This window comes from Malaya genurostris, chromosome 2 (genome assembly GCF_030247185.1).
Source record: "Malaya genurostris strain Urasoe2022 chromosome 2, Malgen_1.1, whole genome shotgun sequence".
NCBI classification, from domain to species: domain Eukaryota; kingdom Metazoa; phylum Arthropoda; class Insecta; order Diptera; family Culicidae; genus Malaya; species Malaya genurostris.
In genome coordinates this window covers 55,374,191-55,398,100 of record NC_080571.1, presented here as the reverse complement: position 1 = coordinate 55,398,100, position 23,910 = coordinate 55,374,191, and the positions used below count along the sequence as shown (strand labels likewise).

Here is a 23,910-nt window from a genome sequence, read left to right as displayed (position 1 = left end):
GTATGCAGTGTTGATATTCAACCAAAGCTGTGAGAATTGAAAACGACAGAAAAAGGTTTCACAATAAGTTTTAACTGTTGGTGCTAGAATTTGTAGTCGTTTTGGTTTCCAAAGAAGTTCTGAGATGTAATTACTTCGATTTGCCATATTTTAGTCGCTTTTTATAGCCAAGCGTCACATATTTTCAATACATCGATGAAAGAATGAGAATTGAAATTCTGCTGTTGCTACCTGAAGATGTTAGTTTGGTTTCGTCTTGTCACAGAGGAAAGAGTGACGTTGGCAATCATGCTCTCTCATTTTTTCGATGAGAAACGAAAATGCTTCGTCTCTCTTCGTTTGTTCTGGTGTCGGTCATTTACGAATGAGACAGTAAAACAATGAAAATGAGACTGTTGGAATGGTTTCTTTCATTGAGAATGCGTGACAATTTTAAGCTCTGATCATATATATATATATATATATATATATATATATATATAAATATATATATATATATATATATATATATATATATATATATATATATATATATATATATATATATATATATATATATATATATATATATATATATATATATATATATATATATATATATATATATATATATATATATATATATATATATATATATATATATATATATATATATATATATATATATATATATATATATATATATATATATATATATATATATATATATATATATATATATATATATATATATGATCAGAGCTTAAAATTGTCACGCATTCTCAATGAAAGAAACCATTCCAACAGTCTCATTTTCATTGTTTTACTGTCTCATTCGTAAATGACCGACACCAGAACAAACGAAGAGAGACGAAGCATTTTCGTTTCTCATCGAAAAAATGAGAGAGCATGATTGCCAACGTCACTCTTTCCTCTGTGACAAGACGAAACCAAACTAACATCTTCAGGTAGCAACAGCAGAATTTCAATTCTCATTCTTTCATCGATGTATTGAAAATATGTGACGCTTGGCTATAAAAAGCGACTAAAATATGGCAAATCGAAGTAATTACATCTCAGAACTTCTTTGGAAACCAAAACGACTACAAATTCTAGCACCAACAGTTAAAACTTATTGTGAAACCTTTTTCTGTCGTTTTCAATTCTCACAGCTTTGGTTGAATATCAACACTGCATACTATGGGATTTTCACTGAAAACTGCAAATGACTGAAAGGGCAAATGAAAGAAAAAACACAATTTTGAAACTACTGTCCCGCTTATGTCATTGACTGGACATGGATTTCGTTCTCAGCGTTTGCAAGCGAAGCTGAGAGTGACAGTAATTTCTTGTCATTTTCGTCTATTTTTCAGTCAATGAAAATGACTTTTTTTAGCTCTGTATATGATTAGGTTATTACCATGAGGACATCATTTGCTTCCGCAATTCTGAGATTTTTATGTAGGGGGAAAAGGAACTTATATACTAACTTACTAACTAATACAGAGAGCGGATCGATTCAATTGAAGATTGCATCGATTTTTGTCGGAGTTTGCTTATAATATTATGTGACATTACATCTAATGGTTCTATGTTTGTGAGTCTGTGTAACTCATTTGTACTGAACCAGGGAGGATGCTTCAAAATCATTTTCAGAATTTTATTCTGAATCCTTTGAAGCGTTTTCTTCATGGTGGAAAATTAAATCAAATGCAGCAAAAACGCAATTAATTATCTTTCCTCATAAGCCAAGAGTTTCTTTTCTTAAACCAAACAATAATCACATTCTCAAATTAAATGGCTTAGAATTGACATGGTCTGATCAAGCTGAATACTTAGGTTTAACGTATAACAAAAAACTCACTTTCAAGGATCACATTGAAGGAATCCAGGCAAAGTGTAATAAATATAATAAATGTTTATATCCTCTTATAAACAGAAATTCCAAGCTCTGTCTAAAAAACAAATTGTTAATTTATAAACAAATTTTAAGACCAGCCATGCTTTATGCAGTACCAATTTGGTCAAGTTGTTGTACATTAAAGTAAGTAAGCTAATTGGACGATAACTTAATGTTTCTGCTGGGGTTTTATCAGGTTTGAGGATATGAATTACTTTAGCGTTTTTTCCATCTTTTTGGGAAGTAAGCTAATGAAAAACACTTGTTGAAATTTTTAACCAGGAGTCTCAAGGCAACACCGGGAAGATTTTTGATAAGAAAATTAAAAATTCCATCATTACCAGGAGCCTTCATATTTCTAAGCTTCCTAATAATTGACTTAATTTCATCAAAATTCGTCCCAATAATGTCATCTTGTGATAACACTTGGGTTGAAATATGCTCATATTTCAGTGAGACTTCATTTTCAATAGGACTCACAACGTTCAAATTAAAATTGTGGACACTCTCGAACTGCTGAGCAAGTTTTTGAGCTTTTTCGCCATTTGTAAGAAGTATTTGATTTCCTTCCTTGAGAGCAGGAATTGATTTCTGAGGTTTCCTAAGAACCTTAGAAAGTTTCCAGAAAGGTTTAGAATATGGTTTAATTTGTTCAACTTCTTTAGCGAAATTTGCATTTCGCGAAAGAGTAAATCTATGTTTAATTTCTTTTTGTAAATTTTTAACTATGGTCTTCATAGCAGGATCACGAGAACGTTGATATTGTCGTCGACGAACATTCTTCAACCGAATGAGCAGTTGAAGATTGTCATCGATGATAGGAGAATTTAATTTCGTTTGAGCTTTGGGAACTGAAAGATTTCTTGCTTCGATAATGTAATGATTCAAATTATCAATTGCTGTGTCGATGTCCGCAGAATTTTCCAAAATAGTTTTATGACCCACATGATTTTCAATGTGAGATCTGTAATCCAACCAATTAGCTCTATGATAGTTGAATATAGAACTAATTGGATTAATTATAGCTTCGTTGGAAAGTCTGAATGTTACTGGAAGATGATCTGAGTCAAAGTCAGCATGTGTAATCGGTTCACTACAAATGTGACTTTGATCCGTTAGAACCAGATCAATTGTAGACGGGTTTTTCACGGAAGAGAAACAAGTCGGATTACTGGGATAAAGAACTGAAAAGTAACCAGAGTTGATTATAAAGTATTTTACCATTACTATTAGTATTGAAAGAAGGTAAAATTCGATGTTTAATTTGCCGTTGGACAAAAATGGCAACTCCACCACCCATACCAGTAAACCTGTCAAATCGATGAACCACATATTGTGGATTGCTTTTCAATTTGACATTTGGTTTAAGAAAAGTTTCTGTCACAATGGCAATATGAATTTTGTGAACTTTGAGAAAATTATAAAATTCATCTTCACTCGATTTTGAAGATCGAGCATTCTAATTTAAAATATTAAAATAATTATTTAACATAACTGTTAAATTTTAAATTGATTATAATATTATTTGCAAATTGCCATCCGATTTGAAATGCTTCAAAAAGTGATGAAGTCGAATTCATTCGGATGATCATTTGAAAAAGTTGATCTTGTAGGTAGATCATTTTATTTTCCGTTATATCGCCTAAATCGACTTCGTTTAAAGAAGCTAATGGCATTGAAGGAATATTGGTAGGTAAACTGCCATTAGAAGAAGATGATTCGGCCGATCTACCTATTAATAAATTGTTTTCGTTAGAACTGCAAGGCGTTCCTGTGTTTTGATTATTTACATTAGATGAATTAAGTGGTAGATTTCTACCTGTTATACTAGCGTAACTGTCATTAGAAGAAGATGATGACGAGGTTGATCTACCTGTCAATAAATTGTTTTCGTTAGAAGACGAATTGGAAGGCGTACCTGTTTTTTGTTTTAAATTCGAAGAAATAAATGCCTTAGAAGAATTAGGCATGGCATTTGTAACGGTTTTTTGATTTTCAGGTATGTTCTGTAAATTTAAGGTCGTTGATTTGACTTGTTGTCTAAGCGAACGAGCGTTTAAAATTTTTTCCCTGACAGGACATTTCAAATAATTGGATTTATGATTTCCATCGCAATTTGAACATGAAAATTTATCAGTGGTTTCTCATTGGACAAACGTCTTTCGAATGCGATTTACTACAATTCAAGCACCGTATATGCATATGACAATTTTTGGTTCCATGGCCGAAGCTTTGGCAACGACGACATTGCGTTAAGTTTGCAATACGAGTATGCCGTTTATAATGTTCCCAATGAATTTTAATGTGGGAAATGAAACGTACTTTTTTAAAGTTTTCAAATTGTTTACGTCACTTCGATTGAAGTGAATTAGGTAAAGTTCATGAGAAATTCCAGAGCGTGGTTTAGAAGTACCATTCGTTTTTTTTCATAAGTATTACTTGGGAAGGAGCAAAACCAAGCAATTCTTTTAGTTCATTTTTAATTTCATCAATACTTTGATCATCAAGCCTTTCAAGATAGCCTTGAAGAGTCTGTCTGATTTTATATCATATGCATAAAGTTTCTCGGACAAATATCGAATAAGACGTTCGTAATCTTCCAATCCATCAACCAAGACTCGACATTCTCCTCTTCGTCCGATTTGAAATGAGACTTTTACTTCCGGGAGAAAAGTAGAACGCTCAGTACGGAATGCTTTGAAGTCAGAAATCATCACCATCACTGGTGGCATAGATTGATGTTTCTTCCCAGAACGACAAGCGTCCATTTTGGGAATTTTTGACGAATTTTCCATGTCTCTACAATCGGATTCAGGAAGAATCTCGTAAATACTGTTAGACGGCATAGAATCAACGGAAGGGAAATCCGTCCGTTGTCTTTTATTTTTTATAAGATCGTGAATGTTATTAGAAATATGTGGAATAACGGATTGTGATTTATTCCGTATTGAATTATTTTTAGTCTTGGGCTTGTTGCCTTTCAGGTTGGACGCAGGCATTTTTGAAATGAATGAAATTTAAATATAATTAAGAATTATTCATGTACATGTAATAATTGTAGCTATAGCAAGCAAATAAACAATTCATGGAAATATAAAAAATGGTGTTACAATTAAACATCCAAGTATCTCAAGAACAGCTACTTTTAGAAGAAAGGATGTCATGAACAAATTTATTGCCTTTAACCTGTAGAATAATATTCTACTGTTTAAATAATTATCTTTCAACGAGAACTTGAAATTTCGAATATATCTGTAAATTGTTTTAGCTGTAACTTCTTCATTTTTCAAAAGGCACGGATGGGATAGCCATCAATCTGAAGGTTTTAATAAGAGCTTCAAAATAAAAATTCTCAAAAAAAAATCGAAACCCTGTTTTTTTTAATTTAATTTTTTTGGTTCATTTTGAAATTTTATTGAGAAAAGAAATCAATTTTTTTTGGTGTATATTTTTTTTAGAGTGCCCAATCGGTTCCCTACAACTTCTTCCTGAACGCCATTTTTGTACAATTAACGTGTCCCGAGTTACAACGATTTGAAAAAGGCAGTTTTTGTGAAATGCAAAAATACATACGCCCTTTTTAAAGTCGTGAGTCGAATTGACCTCTCAATCGGTTTAAAACTTTGCTATACTGAAGCCATGTGCAAAGTTTCATTCAAATCGGAGAAGGTCCATTCTGATTTTGTCACTTTTTCGTCTACTCATTCCTGGAATTGCTCCAATAGAAAATTTCTTAGAATTTTTTATTTGCAAATTTCTGTTAATTTTTAAATTTAATTAAAAGAGTACGCTGTTTAATGTCTATTGGTTTTTATTTTGAAAGTATTTAATTATTCACCTTTTGGTTCTGTCCCAATACTTTTGGGGGTAAGAAAATAGACTGATGACACAACGATGCAGCCCAGGTCTTCTAGCATTCGACACGGATCCTCATTCAGCGAAACCTGCAATTCTCGTCTTTAAATTATTTTGGCCTTCTAAAGCGCTCTTGGTCTTGAGAGTCCCCTTTCGAGTCGTTTGAACAACCTATCCGAATCAGCAATTCCGCATCACCTACAAAAGAATCTGATGCATCCTAATTCTGGGTTGGGTTGAAATGTGCTTTTTGAATAATAATTCTAATGTACCAATTTCTAAGAAACTTTCATTGCCTAATGAGCATGAAACGTGATTAAATCACTGCCTCATCCACAAAGGCCATAAAAAAACTCCATCCTTCTTCATGCTCATTCACTCAAACGCGTCACACCGGTAAGCACTGCCGGTAGCCTCACAATAAATGATGAATAGTAACCACCAAATTCATTATTATCGAAGGTTATTGATTAACGCATCAAACCGATGAATGATCCACTTTTTGCGCAAACGAAGGCGTACGTAGTTTCCCCTCCAATCAGAAAACTGTGTCCGTGGCGAATTCCGGTACGCCGGCAAACGATGACGCCGCACGCAATTGACTGCCATCGATAAGAGAACATGTAGCAGCAGCAGCAGCAACCAGTCGTGATCGGTAATTTATCGATTGTAGAATGTAAACAGCCTTAATTGCCGGCAGACTCCAGTTCGAACGAACGAATAGGGGAAATTTATTTATTGATTACTGGGACAAATCGTGAAGGTTGAACTGTGCTATCAGAAATTATGTTATTGCGGACATTTCCAATTCGTTGCTCGTTTAATTAAAAAATACAAACCTGACGAGTTTTTAGGCGTCTGCTAAGATAAGACATTAGATAAGTTCGCACAGGCGAACTGAGTACGGAGAATTGATAGGCAAGTTAATTAAAATTAGCTTAGTGCTAAGCGCAACGTTTTTATATAATTATTCTTTTTATTTTTAGTGACATGGTGATTATCGGTTTTATTTTCCATTTTTAATCGTTGTCTTATCAAGGAAAGTTGCATAATAAAGCTCATCCTAACGGATGTCTTTATAAGTATTGAAATTGTTTACAACATTCGTTGGTTTGTTTTGCAGATTGACAGATTGGCGAAACACGGAAGAAATACCGTCAAATAGACCGCACACGTCGGCAATCGAGCAAAAAAAAATCTGTTTCCAAGCCGAAAGTTTATAAACTTGTCGGAATTTGTTTTTTTTTTCCTGCACTCTATATTAACGCACTCCGGAGATCGTCTCCAGGCAGGAACACACTACGGCGAACGTCATCCTTTTGATGGTACCGCTTTGTCTCGCTCGGCCCATACGCGGCCAGTACAGGAAGACATTTGATAAGGAGCAGTTATCAAAGTACAATCTAACTGTACTGTGAACCCGTGTTTCTCTTTCGCTTTGTTCGTTTGCTTTTTCATCCTAATTGACACTGATTGCTTTCCGATCGTTTCCGAGCGCAAAATGGTGATTGGTTCAAGGCTAACGACGAAACATGTTGTCGTTTGGCAATCAGCCAATCGGATCGTCACCAGCAATCGGGATGAAATTAGTTCATGTCATTTAGAGTTAAAAGTGCTTCGAACATTATAAGGATTTTCCTTCGTTTGTGTGGTCGTAAACATGTTGATTTGTTTCCGAACTACTTAGTGATAACAATTAGAGTTTCCAATTCAAATCGAATATTTTGTGGGTCGGTGATTCTAAAATTTTGGTGTACCTATCTTACTAGAATCGATTCCAGGGCATACCAGTTCCGGATGAAAAGACAGAATCCAGTTAGAAGTTATTTTGATGCAGTTCGGGAAGCTTTGAGTATGCGCATAGCAATATCTAGTCAAAAGAAAAATTCACAGTAAAATTGTTGATGTTATACCACTCTTGAGCCTCTTTAACATAGTGGCAAGACGCCAAATCAAGCTAAAACAACTCAGAACTCGTATGCTTTTGTATAAATGGTAGAGGCAGTTTTTTTCTGACACTCGGTTAATCGTACTTGTAGTTTTAAATGGTTTGCTCTTCAAACCACAACTACAAATAGCCTGCCAAGCCTGACACTTTTTAAAGAACTTCGACAGTTTGTTGGCCTTGAAATGGTCGTTGATCGTGCCACGCATTACAACACTCAAGATCAGGAAGCTGCTTTGACACTGCTTTCATCGTCCATAATCACACAATCAAATAGCAAAGCATTGGCGTTACATTTCTTTTGTGGAATTTGACCTGCTGTTTCCGCAGACTTCGCCGCCGATTCATAGCGTACAGAACCATCGCATGGCTGATGCTACGATCCTAGTGACACTAAGAACCTTTACAGATCGGGACTCGAACACACGGAACAACTTGATTGTAAGACCAGCGCCTCAGACCCTGTGCCTCAGCGAAGATTTGTTTTATTTAAGCAACTGCTTTCTTCACTTTTTCAATGAAAGAATAAGACGTTTTAACGTATTTAGCCACTTCTCGGGTGGAAAAATTCGTATTCCGCTACTGCACTGTACGAAAACTATTTGGAGTTCAGAACATTTTTAAGCATGTGGTATCAATTCTGACGTATGCAGAGCCAATCAAACAATTTATGTTTAACAAATTTGAAGTGGTTTTTTTTAGCACAATCTGATGTTGATTACTAGCAATGATTAGATGTACATAAGTGCTGAATTTTCTTGCATTATGGTCAGACTGAGAGTTGAGATAATCCAATTTCAAAATAATTCGGGAATAAAACCAACTCATTTTTGAACGTTGTTTATACATTTCTCAGAAACAAAACATAGGCAATTTTCAGATAATATAAAGGCAGTGTTTTGGCAAGTTCTGGACAATTTCCAGGACATTTCTGGTCAATTTATTTTCAGGAGATTTCCAAGCAATTTTCTGTTAATTTAAAGACAACGTCCATCTAATTGTCGAACTGTTTATATTTTTAGACAATTTTCAATCGAATCTCAGAAAAAATTTGGGTATTTTATGAAATTTTCAACGAATATTTTTGACAATGTTCGGACTGTTCATTTTGATGTCGATTCTCAGACATATTCCTTACAATAATCTGATAGTTCTCAAAACATTTCAGAAATTTTTTATTCTAGTTAATGGTATATGTTCATTATTTAAATAAAAATTTAATCAATTTGTAGACAATATTCAAATAACGTGAGAATAATTTCCATGAATTTTAAAATTTTGGATGGATTTAACAATTTTCTCAAATATGTGTTTTGCAAGATTGAGAATTTTTTACATTAATACGTCTTACTGTACTATAAGCTCATTTTCGAAACTTGCCCTCTGGGAGAGTGATAAAATTTTGATCGTTAATATCTCCTATTGTTTCTAACTATTTAATTTGATTTGCACATATTGAAGTAGTTGAAAAATATGTTGTTTTTAATGCTGTCTAATGTCAAAAACAGCACAAAGCAAAACAAAAATCGCAATGGAAAATCAACCATTACTTTAGTTGAAATTCAAATGCGTTTCTTAAACATTTTCATGCAAACGAAATTCGCTTATTATACGTTTGTAAAACTCGTGAAGAGTAACTTTTGAATGATAGTGAATTAATGTTTATCATAACACTAGTTGTCAGAATATTAATGTAATGATAAATTATCTACACCTTAACTGCTCTGGTGTTATAAGAAGAAACGATTGATATAAAGAAGTGCTATGCACAGAACTGATAGCCGTTAGAGATATTGCCATTAACAAAACGTGTTTAACCAAAACTAGAACCTAGTGAATTGTATGCGTTTAAATTTTTGTCTTAAAATCAACTTGATTCTCCATCGTGAAATGCGTGTTAATGAATGATGATCATGTTATCTTCAAGTCATGTACATAAAATTGTATGAACAAAGTGATTAAATTGAAAATGTTTAATATTCATTCATATAATCTGTTGAAACTGTAAGTTGCAATGGCTCAAAAAATAAAAATCAGTGCATTTGGTTCGATTTGTTTTTCAACTCACATAACTGTTGAATCAAAAACAAGGTCGGTTGTTGTAACTAAAATCTTTATTGAAATTGAAAGGTGTGTGTCTTGACTAATTAACAGCATCATTCTTTCAACCAAAAATTTTGTTATTTCAACCATCGTTTCTGTTGATCGAAAAACAAAAATGACAGTTTAGAAAAAACAACAATCGATTAGTCGTACCAAATTTTAACCACACAAATTCAGAAAAACAATTAATATTTTGGTTGTTTCACGGTCGCGAGGGGTTCCGTGTACGGTTTCTGTAGCAGCTTAAACCCGCCTGATGGTTTGTTTGTTAGAAGGGTGCGTCTTACTCACTTCAGACCTTCAGGGAGAAACACAAAGCTTCCCCCACGTGATCCAGTCATTCTATTGTAAGATACCCTGATGCACTCCCTGCCCCTTCCCGTTGTCGATATAATTGAGCATAATACAATATAATATAATATAATACAATACAATATAATATAATATATCACATCCTGATGCAATACAAAACAATATACTATGATATAATTCAATAAACATAATACAATATAATACTACAGAGAACAGACATCCAAGCTAGTACAAACTTTTTCAGGAAGCTGTGAAAGCAAACAAGTTAAAATCCGTTAAAAATCACCGTTGCACACGACTTTGCACGCATGAATGTCTGTTGGCTATCTGTTTTCTGTGATATAACATAATATAAAATAATATAATATAGCACAATATAATATAATGTAACATAATGTAATATAATACAATATAACACAATACATATACTTATAATATTATATAATATAATATAATATAATATAATGGAATGCACACAATAACAACAATATATAATACAATGTAATATAATTCAATGCAATATATAACAAATAATGCAACAAACAACAGAACCACATGTTGCAGTATACTATGATAAATATTGCACTTTAGGATGGGCTTCAACCTACAAGCCATTTCGCACCCTCTCATTCTGCTACTAACGCAGAAGGCGATAGCACCCATTCGACGCCGTTCTATTGACCAAATGTCATCAGAGACGCTCAGGGAGGCATGAGATAGAAACTTGTGAGGGGAGCGGGTCATATCGTCGAAAGCCATTTCGCCGAAAGTCGTTTCGCCGAAAGGGTCATTTCGCCGAAAGGGTTATTTCGCCGAAAGGGTCATTTCGCCGAAAGGGTCATATCTCCTGCACGTTATGTCTCCTGTATAACTGATGTGGCGCAGCCACATAACCGAAGCCAAGAAACCGTCGAGCCGACGCCAGCTGAGTCGGCCGCCGACCCGCCGTCGGAAGCGGCGGCCTCTTGCATACAGACCTGTAACCACCTCGTTTGCCCGTTCTACTCAAAGCTAGGTTTCTTTGCTTTAGTTAGGTCCGAACGAGCGGTAGCTAGGTCGGACAACACATGAATCAAAACGGTGTGGCGTTGCCGCATTAGATATTTTTTCATTTTCACTTAATAAACGAAAAATACCACATACATTTGCCTGGTAGATACACCTATGCAATTGCTTTGATGCTTAATAGCTAATAGTCAACAAGTTTTCTTGGGAACTGCGTTCTGAGGTTCATGAATCAATCTTTCTTAAAGAGTAAAAGGATCAATCTTCATTCAAGAAGTACAATGGTAGGTCAACAACACGGGCGTTAACGCTATCATCTTTCGTTTGTCTTTAATTTAAATCAATTCTAATTACGATTTCAAGACGATTTCAGGATTCGGCGAAATGGCCCTTTCGGCGAAATGGCATTCGGCGAAGTGACCCATTCTGCGAAATGTCATTCGACGAAATAACCCTTTCGGCGAAATGGCTTTGACGACCATAATGTTTACGGTTGCTGGATTTGATCACAAACTGTAAAGTAGTTATTCAAATGACATCGTAGCCCAACTGCCCAAATGGATTGGGATACAAACATCATTCGACGAACTTTAGTGTGGTGAATCAATTTAAGAAGCCTGTTTCCTTTCGAATTAAAAACAACCATCAGGAGCTGGTCGTTTCGTTGAAGGCTGTTTTCCATCCGAAAGCTATTTAACTAAAAGCTGTTTGCCCGAAAGTTTGAGGCAAAAGTTTTTTTCGACAAAAAAATCATTTTTTTAAAGGGTAGTTTCGCGAAAAGAACAATTTAAATGGAAACATTGCTGATAATATCAACTAATTTAAAAGTATAATGAAACCGCCGAAAATGCAAACTTATTAGTGACTTTAATAGTATAAACTTCTTCGATATTTCGAAGAAGTTTATACTATTAAAGTCACAAAGGTTCATAAATCAATCTGAGAACGGTAATGGTGAACTCAATTCGTCTGCGTCTTTTGTTGTCATTGGTTCCAAGGAACAATTCGTCAGCGTTTTCCATCAGTTCATATCTCATTGCACACATAAATTGTGTTATAATCTTATCATCAACTGCATATTTTATGTCGTATGTACGCGGAGGTGATGGCATTGTAAGGGAACACGCGTCCACCGGGTGACGCCAATCGAGCCCACACATTTTCTTTCTAAACAGGTTGTGTTGATGCTTGCTTTATACCGTTTTCGTTTTTGAACCTAGACGCGGGCTACTGTGACTCCGAGTAAAACGAACACGTGGTACGCGCCCTAAACAACAACTCATGAAAAAAAGAATAAATAAACAAACTCGGCTGGATGCGTGGTGCGACCCGAGAAAATTTTCAGAGCGAAACTACGCGATTGGAGTCCGATTTAGAGCGACCTCAGGTTGCTAAAACAAACATATCAAACGTTGTTTGGGCGACTCTGGGTCAGCTTTCGGGCTGCTCTGATCAATAAACGAAAACGGTATTAGTGTTTACCTGACCAACTACGGATCTTTGCAATGGAATGCAAATGTAAAAAGGGAAGAACGAATTAGTTAGTCTGAGTAGGCTATGGGTTCTCTAGTGGATCGAGTATTAAACTGAGACAAATCCCATTCATTTTTCTATTAATAAAAGCTGATTTTGTTTGAATGAACTTGTTGAGATTGAGAAAAACATGTAAGAAAATGCCATGCAGTATCATACTTCGTATTGCCACAACTGCAGAAGTTTCTCTTTTCCTTATTTCGATTACCAGATTTTTCCTGTGTTCATCACCCAGTATATCCGGAACCGGAAGTTGGATATTCGTGAAATTGAAACGGAACTGGTATGATTCTATCAGGTGTACAACTTTGCTTCCGCCCTTTTCCGATAGGTGGCTGTACCGACTAAGGGCTGGTTAAAATACATAGATGATAATGCCTTTGAAGTGAGTGTGTACAGTGCCTAACGAATTGTCATCGCCGTTTCAGTGACAGCTGTTCTTGTTTTCGTATTATTCACGCTCGAAAATGTCTGTTTATGTGCCCAATTCTCGCCATTTGCGGGAAGTTTTACTTTTCTGTTACAATTCGAAAAAATGCAGCTGAAGCGCATCGAATGCTCTCAGAAACTTACTTCCTGTTGCTCTGAGTAAAAGAATGTGTCGGGAGTGGTTTCAACGTTTTAAAAATGGTGATTTCGATGTCGAAGACAAACATGGTGGTGGAAGAGAAAAAAATCTTCAAAGATGAACAACTAGAAGCATTTCTTGATGAAGATTCGTGAAAAACCCAAGAAGAGCTTGCCGAATCGTTGGGAGTAAGTCAGCAAGCCATTTCAAAACGTCTCGCTAAAAGAAAGGGGTCACAATATCAAGAGCGACAAGGATGACAAAGTCATCCTTCAACACGACAATGCTCGGCCTCACGTCGCAAAAGTGGTCAAAAAGTACCTGGAAACGCTGAAATGGGAAATCTTGCCCCACCCGCCGTATTCCCCAGATGTCGCCCCTTCTGACTTCCACCTATTCCGTTCGATGGCACACGGCCTGGTAGATCAACATTTTCAATCCTTCGAAGAGTTGGAAAAAATGGATTGCTTCATGGATAGCGTCAAAAGAGGACTCCTTTTCTCGAGCCGGGATCCGAAAATTGCCGGAAAGATGGAAGGAAATTGTCGCTAGACGCTGACGGACAATACTTTGAATAATACATGTGTAAGCACTTTTTCGCAATAAAGCTTTTAATTTTGGAAAAACAAACGGCGGAAGCAAAGTTGTACACCTGATAAGATGATGCAGTAGAATCTAAGATTGTGAAAATAGGTTCAACCGTTTTTGAGAAATATACGTTACTTTCATTTTCGAGTCTCGAGAGACTTCTATTTCAGGGGCTTCTGGGGCCGGTATTGTTGAAGCAAGTTTATTTATCGAAAATGTTTAAACTAGATGTATTTACTTACTAGTTTTCAAGAATATGTTCTCTTTAACATCGTTGCATTTAAAATCACACCCGTGGAATTGATTTCAACACTCCCCAATCTGTAGTTCCGGGACGGAAAGTCTGATCCGGAAAAAAAAAATAATTGAAGGGTCTATTATGCCTTAAAATTGTTTTCCCTTTTTGCTCCTATCCACCTATCATATAACAATCTTATGAATTAATAATTTGAAATACTGTGCGAATGTACAGTACAGTACAGGAACGACTGTTGGCACACGTGACATCTTCTTCGGACATCAGTAACGATTTTTATTTTATTTTCTTAGCATCGTCACATTATACGGTAAAAGTCTAAATTTTTTTATGAATAAGCCAAATAAAGCTTTTAGGGCATATTCAGAAGTGTTCTAGTTCTAGATGCATAATTTATGTCAGTTTTAAAATTTAAATCTAGAAATTATAACAAAATAAACTGGCAGCCCCAGCAGCGTTTTATCTGTGTTTCAAATATATAAAAAATAGAACGGCAGTGTATACCAGTCAGCAGCTGCAAGATTCATATGGGTGGTCTATAATGTAAATGAAACTGAAACAAACGTATCTCCAGCAATCCGTTTTAGTTTTATTTATTCGACCAGTTCTACTGTCAAATTTAAAACTGGTATACATTGCCGTTCTATTTTTCCTATATTTGAAACACAGATAAAACGCAGCTGGGGCTGCCAGTTTATTTTGTTATAATTTCTAGATTTAAATTTTAAAACTGACATAAATTATGCATCTAGAACTAGAACACTTCTGAATATGCCCTAACAGCTGTTTTTAGAATCGTGCATTTTTTGCGTTCGTCGTGTGCGCTTGCTACGACTGTTTTTCCTTCAAAAGTTGCACTGAGTAATGCAGTCAAATTTACAATTGAAGCTCACGTCTTTGAAACATCTTAACTTATGTCGTTTTCGTTTTTAAATTGCACTACACCGGTGTAGCGGAAGCTGCACCTAAACCGTTCGTTTTTACCAATTGCACTGCATCTACACTACTACACCTTTTCTGCGCCGACACCACTGGTGTAGCACTCATCAAAAGTTTGGTGTAGCTCTGTGCAATGGAATCGTTTATTGTTGTCAATGGTTACTGTTTATGTTTTCGTCATTTTTGTTCGTTTATTCATGCCTCAGTGTAGCACTGCACCGGTGTAGTGAAATTAAAAACGAAAACGCCATTAATGTGAAGACTCCGAAGTTCGTGAAACTGCGCACATAGCAGTGAAATTTCAAAAGACTGCTATGGAAATACGTGTTTTAGCTTCTACCGTCATCTTGGAAATATTGTGAATATTTCATAAATAGAATAAATTTTTTTATAGGGCTTGATGAAGAAGGTTCAGAGTGGATGAAATGACATCTGCTGTTTGTTTTAAAGAGATATTTGCTTATATTTCAAAACGATTACGACCAGTTTGTGTTGTTTGAATCAAAGATGTCTTTTTGGTCAAAATATTTATTTTGCGTTAACGGCCAACGTTTCGAAAGTTGTACCTTCATCTTCAGAGTTTCAAGGACTAAACTTTCATCTATTTGTAATCGTTTTGACCGAAAAGTCTTCTTTAATTTGAAATATTTACTATCAGTGTCACACCATATGAGCAGACGACATGTCGAATTCAATATAAAGTATGTGAAATGGTCAACTTTTCAGTTTTTGTGGAGATGTTCCTAACATAACGAATAAGGTATTGTCACTTCCTTTACATGCTCTCTAAGATAATTGAACTTGAAAATGTTGCTTGGAGTAGTTGGAAGGAAATATCACAAATTCGGACATTTTTTCTGACGCACCCTGTAAGCACCCAATAAAATAAGTGCTAAGGTAAGGGCGGATGTTCTGGAAAAAATATTACCAATATCATTTAGTTGTTCACGAGTGTATCTTCAGAAACGGATACAGTCTAGATAAGAAACACATTTTATGTATTTTGTGTAGCAAAGCCCCTCTGAATTTTAACCCCCGGCGGGCCTACACATTCGTTTAATCGTTCCCTACGGGTGCGATCTGTTTGAGTTGCAAAACTGTTTTAGTCATACTTTTCATATGAAATCTACTTTTCACGCCAACCACGCGGGACAAACAACAAACAAGGCTGTTTGCTCTGCAGACCGGCCAAAGTGGCTCCACACTTTGGCGATAATTATATTGGCTTAGTGCGCGGTCGCACCGCATGCTGTCAGTTGTGTGTGTGTGTGTGGCCCCGAAAGTCCCGAACTCCGGCCGCTAACTCGACGGAGCTGAAATTCTCTGGAAGTTTGTAATACATATTTTGATCTAATCACTGGTTACACTTGGTTCGAAGATTTCATGTGACATGTGACATGAATTTAATCCTTCCTATTTATTTTTGACTCAACTGATAGTCAATGGTTTTTGTGTTGTATTTAAAACTTCAACCCGATCGGGTCTCGGTCGCTATCGCAAAGTCTTATCTAATTTCTGCGAACCTTGGATGAGTTCAAACAGAGTGTGATCATCACTTGTTTTAGCAGCCACCGCAGCGCTGCCATCGGTAGCCGAGATTTTGCCTTTTTCTTGACTCATAGCTGGTAAATACGGAAAGCCTGCACGCGGGAGATGAAAGACGAAAATATTAAAACGAAAAAAAAACAAACTGTTACCCATTCTTACCAGATTTATTCATTAATGCTCTGTCTCTTTCTTTTCCTTTTCAACAGGTTCACAGTATGAGCCCGGTGGGTATGCGACCCAGGTACAGCAACGCTCCAACATGACGCAACGCGAGGGCATCTACAAGTTCGAGAATGAGCGGATCAAGACGCTGCAAGAGGAACGGCTGCACATCCAGAAGAAAACGTTCACGAAATGGATGAACTCGTTCCTAGTCAAGGTGAGTTTCGGATGTTGTATTTTTGTTTACTTTTTCGGTAATAGTTGTTCGCCCGGTCAGTATTCATGTGATTCAAAATTAAGGACTGTACTCGAAAAAATGCAACAGACATTTTATCACAAAAAATTCATTTTTAGTTGGATATTTTTGAAACTCTCGTGAAGCAAAAAAAACATATTAGCTGAGTTTTTGCGAAGTTGGTTGGTTCAGCAATCAAATTCTGTGCATCACTTGCGCCATCTTTCATACACATTTTCATCCAGCCTTTCTTCAGATCCTTTATGGTTTAGAAGACCTTTCCAATTTTCTTGAATTTGCCATTCAAAATCGCCTTGAATTTTCATATTTGACAAATTTCTGTCGGGTTTGATGGCAAAAAAATACGAATGTAATGGCACGATGCCAAATCCAACCAAAACAGAGTGTCACTTTCGTGGAACCAGAGGCAGGGGGCCAGGCGCTTATTGAGTTATTCCTTTTCATATATTTAGCCGTCGATTATGTACAATTTACTTGCTGAGTTTACCCCACTCACAGATCGATTGCCCCACCAAGTGCCGGGATTTGCCGACGAAACACTCCGAGGATCTGCTTGATGACTACATAAATGTACGTTTCGTCTTTCATTGTGATGTGATAAAGCCTGTCCACGTTAGATTTCGGACTCCAAAATAATAGAAGAAACAAAAAATTTCCCGTTTCAAATTAAATTTTCTTGGAAACGGTGCAGAATATAGAAAAACCCACCTGACAAGGTCTTCAAAATTCAGTTGAAAATATTCTGTGAAATTTTGAGAATGATTCATTGAGTTTAGCGGTCGTGTTGTTTTTTTTCTGACCTAAGAAATGCCGAAAATTGGAACGCTCGGAAATGCATACCTCTACTTGTTCATCGAATATCTCGGCTTTGAAGGCTTGTATCATAAATCTACCGTGACAAAGTCTAGATAATTTAGTTTAGATGCGATTAGTACATAGAAACATATATGTTATCGCGATAAAAATAAAGTCTTGTATTTTTCTGTGAAACAAAGTCAGTTTCAATGCATCCACCATTTTATTTCGCTTTGGTTTCCTGAAAGCATTCTGAAAAAGGAGAGAGAAATAAAATTGGCTCGACAAGGCTGCCAAACACACAGACATTCAATCTTTGTGAAAGTTGAATATTTTTTCATTGTTCATTGGAATCCATGTAATGTCCAACACATACGATAGATTAATGTGATAAAACTTCTCATCAAAATAATAAAATGTATGCTGACAACCCGGTACAGTATGCTCATATACGAGAGAGTACAAGAGAAATACGATGCGCAAAGGGAATTGAGCGAGCCACGTGGTCGATTTAAAACTCAACACGTGGCCCTCCGTCCTCAGACCTTAAGAGCCGTAATGTAATTAGAATGTAAACATGTTGTACCATGGAAGGAATAGGAGGGTTGCAGCAATGTTATAAATTAAATGTTTTAAACAGTCTTCAGTAAGCAATAAACAAAAAATATTTTGGGGGGCGGGTATAGTCGAAGTCTTTCACGCAGCCCACCTGGGTTCGATTCCCAACCCCGCACATAGAGTCAGAAAGTTTTTCTGGCTCAAAGAGGCTAATGATCTTGAAGTTAAAGATGAAAAAAAACAAAATTATTATCAATTCAAAGAATTCTAAAATTATTAGAATTGCTTGTATCTGATGTGAGGCTTTTAGAAAACAGGAATCGTGCGAATGTTGTTCCGGATATGCGAGGGTACCCTTCCTACTACGGTCCTTTTCACTGCAATGCACCCTGTTGGCATGATTCCAGTAGTGTATTGAGACCGTAATAGCAGATAGCCAAATCTACCCTCAGTTTGATTCAGTATCCTAGTAATTTAAAAATTCAATTGAAGCGCAAAGTCCCTTTGTTAATCCGCAGCTGTAATTCGCTTGCCAAATCACTAAATTTTAAAAGATCTCTTATCAATTAGCTGCTTACTGTCACAATCTGGGTAAGGCTCTTCAGAGAATCCGGTATTGGTACTAACTGGATGTGTACAATTTAGGAAGACACGCCAGGAGCGGAATTTCGTTGAGACTGAAGTTCCTATGCTAGTCTATTATAATGCTATTACTACGTTCTGTAATCATGTTCCGCAATGAACAAGAATCGAAATCATGTAAGTTAAAGCCAAGTCTCTTTTTATGCGAATTTTTCTAATGCAAATTTTCAAAGTTATGAAGTTTTTTGATTTGTCTTAGAAATGCACGAAACGTCGATCAAAAAAAATTAAGTCGAATCTGAAAAATAATTTTTTTGGAGACATAATTATGGTACAATACCTGTACGGTCGATTTATCATCTTTCGGTAGAACTATTAAGTTTTGAGCGATTCTTCGAAATGAACGGGTTTACCCATCTCTAGAATACACTCCTAGTTTGAATGAGTGTTAAGAAGGACCGATTTTACAGATAACGTTACAAAATACTTAGGCTTAGTTAGGAAAATAACTATTTTTATTTTAATTGTAAGACTTTAAATTTAATTTTTAAGTATTTGGCTTTGAAAATGACTGATGGTATTTCTGGCAACCTTGAAAACCCCAACAATAATCGAATTTGGTGTGAAAGCTGCACTTAAGAACATTTTTGGAAAAAAGCATGAAGTCTGAATAAAATGTGTTGATTTTTGTACAAAATGGGACAATGCGGCTGATTACCGTCCTTGTGTCAGTGTGGGACTCTGAACATTGCTGACACGATGGCCCTCCGGCGAGACAGGAGGTTGGTGCAGGCCTAACAAGCCGCCCGGAAAACACTTGTTACGAATAACCAGGATACACATACGACTCGGAATAATCGGCAAAGACCTACGCGACGAAATAAGGACTACGATTGGAAGCTTGGCACATGGAACTGCAAATCGCTTGGCTTCCCAGGATACGACCGAATGCTGCATGATGAGCTTCAAATCCGCGGCATCGATATCGTAGCACTGCAGGAACCTTGATGGACGGGACAGAAGGTGTGGAAAAGTGGGCATCGAGCGGCTACCTTCTACCAAAGCTGTGGCACAACCAACGTTCTAGGAACGGGATTTGTAGTGTTGGGCAAGATGCGCCAGCGCGTGATTGGGTGGCAGCCAATCAGTGATAGAATATGCGTATTGAAGATCAAGGACCGTTTCTTCAATTACAGCATCATCAACGTGCACTGCCCACATGAGACGAGACCCGATGAGGAGAAGGAAGCATTCTACGCGCAGCTGGAACGAACCTACGACAGCTGTGGTAGTTCGAAGCACCTTCTTCCCCCGCAAAGATATCCGCAAAGCCACCTGGACATCACCTGATCAACATACGGAAAATGAAATCGACCACGTTCTCATCGACGGGCGATTCTTCTCCAACGTCATCAATGTCCGCACTTACCGCAGTGCCAACATTGATTCTGACCACTACCTTGTCGCGGTTTGTATGCGCTCAAAATTATCGACGGTGCACAATACTCGTCGCACAGGAACGCCGGGACTCAATCTCGAGCAGCTACGTAGCATTCGTACTGCAGAGGAATACGCGCAACAACTGGAGTTAGTGCTACCAACGGAAGAGCAGCTTGGCGCGGCGACTCTTGAAGACGGCTGGAGGAACATAAGGTCCGCCGTGAGTAACACTGCTGCAACCGTACTAGGTACGAGGAGATCGAATCGAGGAAATGACTGGTTTGACGGCGAATGTCAGTAGTTGGTCGAAGAGAAGAATGCAGCAAGGGCGAGGATGCTACAACACCGCACTAGAGCGAACGAGGAACGATACAGACAGGCGCGGAACAAACAGAACACGGTTTTCCGGAAGAAAAAGCGCCACCAGGAAGACCAAGATCGCGAAGCGATGGAACAGCAGTACCGCGCAAATGACACACGGAGGTTCTATGAGAAGGTGAACCGCTCACGTAGAGGCTACACGCCGCAGGCCGAAATGTGCAGAGATACCAGTGGTAACCTTCTCACGAACGAACGTGAGGTGATCGACAGTTGGAAGCAGTACTATGACGAGCATCTGAATGGCGAAGCACAAAATACAGAGAACGGTAAAGGAATCAATCTGGGTGCACGCTCAGCCGACGACAGATTCCCAGTCCCTGATCTGTCGGAGATAAGTGAGGAGATCGGCAAGCTGAGGAACAACAAAGGGCAATGACCAGTTGCCAGGCGAGCTGCTCAAACATGGAGGAGAGGCACTGGCTAGAGCGCTGCACTGGATGATTTCTAGGATTTGGGAGAAGGAGATTCTACCGCAGGAATGGATGGATAGAGTGGTATGTCCCGTCTACAAAAAGGGCGATAAGCTAGACTGTTGCAATTACCGCGCAATCACATTGCTGAACGCCGCCTACAAGGTACTCTCCCAAATCCTTTGCCGTCGTCTATCACCAATAGCTAAGGAATTCGTAGGGCCGTACCAAGCGGGATTTACTAGAGCCCGCACCACTACGGATCATATATTCGCGATAAGACAAGTACTCCAGAAGTGTCGTGAATACAACGTACCCACGCATCACCTATTCATTGACTTCAAAGCGGCATACGACACAATCGATCGAGAACAGCTATGGCAGATCATGCACGAATACGGTTTCCCGGATAAACTGACGCGATTGGTCAAAGCAACGAAGGATAGAGTGATGTGCTACGTCCGAGTATCTGGGACGCTCTCGAGTCCCTTCGAATCTCGGAGAGGGTTACGACAAGGTGATGGACTCTCTTGTATCTTGTTCAATATTGCCTTGGAAGGTGTGATTCGAAGAGCGAGGATCGAAACGAGTGGCACGATCTTCCGAAAGTCCGTGCAACTTTTTGGCTTCGCTGACGATATTGATATTATAACACGTAACCTTTTGAAGATGACGGAAACCTACATCGGACTGAAAACTGAAGCTAGGCGTATCGGACTGGTCATAAATGCGCCGAAAACAAAATACATGAGAGGAAGAGGCTCTAGAGAAGAAACACTACGCCTCCCACTACGAATATTGATAGACGGTGACGATATCGAGGTGGTTAACGAGTTTGTGTATTTGGGCTCACTGGTGACCGCCGACAATGACACCAGCAGAGAAATACAGAAACGTATTTTGGTAGGGAATCGTGCGTACTTTGGACTTAGAAAAACCCTCCGATCGAGAAAAAATACGCCACCGCACGAAATTGACCATCTACAAAACGCTTATTAGACCGTTTGTTCTCTATGGCCACGAGACCTGGACTATGTTGGCAGAGGACCAACGCGTGTGTTTTCGAAATAAAGGACGGCGACGATGGAGACGGCGTATGAATCACGAATTGCAACAGCTGCTAGTAGAACCACCTATCGTACGGACATCTAAAATCGGACGTCTACGATGGGCTGGGCATGTCATAAGGATGTCGGACGACAGCTCAGTGAAAATGGTTCTTGAATCTAATCCGACTGGTACAAGAAGAAGAGGAGCGCAGCGAGCAAGGTGAATCGATCAAGTGGAGGGTGATCTCAGAAGCATCCGTGCCTTGAGTGGCTGGCGACGAGCAGCCATTGACCGAGTTATGTGGAGACGTATGCTTGATACAGCAAAGGACACCCCAGGCCTATAGCTGTTAGGTGAGGTAAGTCGAATCGAAATTCTGTTCGTGTAGAAGAAGGAAAATTTTTGATAGCGTCTGGGAAATTGGTTTAAAGTTATTTAAAGTTGCACACGCACGTAATAATTAGATTGTAAGAAGAATATTTTGTGGAGTAAAGAGTTTTTTTTCTCCCAAATATACCTGTCTAGTGGTCAAACAGTATGTACGTAACAGTTTACGAAGTCCTACTGGGTTCAATTTATCTACAGCACATTTCAACCAAATCGTGAATAATTCCCAAATCGTCAGCACAAACCATTAAATCGAAAAAATTATGACAGCAAAAACAGAACCTGTTTGTTTCCTTTATGCATACTATCCTCAACGCAACGCCCCGTGCCACGTTTGTTTTGAAATTCACTCTTTTGGCGGTGACTTATATTGGGGTCTCCCTTCCTGTTTTCCGTTCTTCATCTGCAGGTGGCCGGCAGAACTCATTTATCATGAGCGCAGATTTTATGCTAATATTTTCACACTACATATACAGACCGAAGGGAAAAGATAGATGGAGATCGGAAAACTTACTTCTACCGTAGTTCTTCGGGTTGAAGTCCCACCTGGCCTACGACGAACAAAAGATTTGGGCTGGGAGCAGATGAAGTGAAAAACAACGAACGGTCCTTTCGTATTAGTTCTTGCTCGTCGATGCTCTTTTTGTTGGCTTCAGAAAAACACACAAATACCATGCACACGCGCGCGCGTCCCATGATTTACGGCGGTAAATAAACGTGAAAAATGGATGGATCCCTGCAGGTCCCTCAAGCGGCGAGGAAACTGTGCATTGTATTGTTTTTTTTTTGGTTTTCTGTTAGATACTTTGGTTCATCTTGTTCCGTTTGCTCGTTTGCCCCCCGTTCGGCGGTGGTCAGCGAGGATGGTTTGGTGTTGGGTTCACGCAAGCTTCACCGATTCCGAAAAGTTTCACTTCGATCTTATTCTCCCCTGCCGAGGGTTCCTGCAGAGTCGCTTATAAACCGGCATAGTTTCAGTCAGCCAATAAATTATTTCGTCAGCAGACAACAGCTAACTAGAGGTGCCCGTTGGTCTGGCCCTGGTAGGCACGTGACCCTCCGAGGGCACTTGTTATGCATATTATAGATCACCGAAGGTATTAGTGTCAAGTTTGTTGCTGAGATCAGGAATTCAGCTCGGGAAGGGGAGCTGCTGAGATTATGTTTTTATAGACAGAGGAGCAGGTCAAAATTTGATACCTGGTTGGCTCCGAGTCCGATCATTAATCAATTATGTCGCAGCAATGCACAATCGCTGTGTCGCAGGTTTTAAATTTGAATAAACATCACCGAATTCCACCGGCGAACAATCGATCAGTCGCATTAGGACCATAAATGTTGTAACGAAAACTAAATCA

At 38.0% G+C, this 23,910-nt stretch overlaps 1 protein-coding gene across 13 annotated transcripts in view; it reads left to right on the top strand.

The window, feature by feature from the left end:
• Window positions 1-23,910, top strand: part of LOC131427270 (spectrin beta chain, non-erythrocytic 5) — a 335,003-nt gene that overhangs the window by 232,387 nt on the left and 78,706 nt on the right. For all 13 annotated transcript variants that reach the window (XM_058590298.1, XM_058590299.1, XM_058590300.1 and 10 more), the window contains one exon: window positions 16,738-16,910. In XM_058590298.1, coding sequence (XP_058446281.1) covers window positions 16,791-16,910 — 120 coding nt within the window. In that variant the 5' untranslated portion in view covers window positions 16,738-16,790. The remainder of the gene's footprint in view (window positions 1-16,737; window positions 16,911-23,910) is intronic.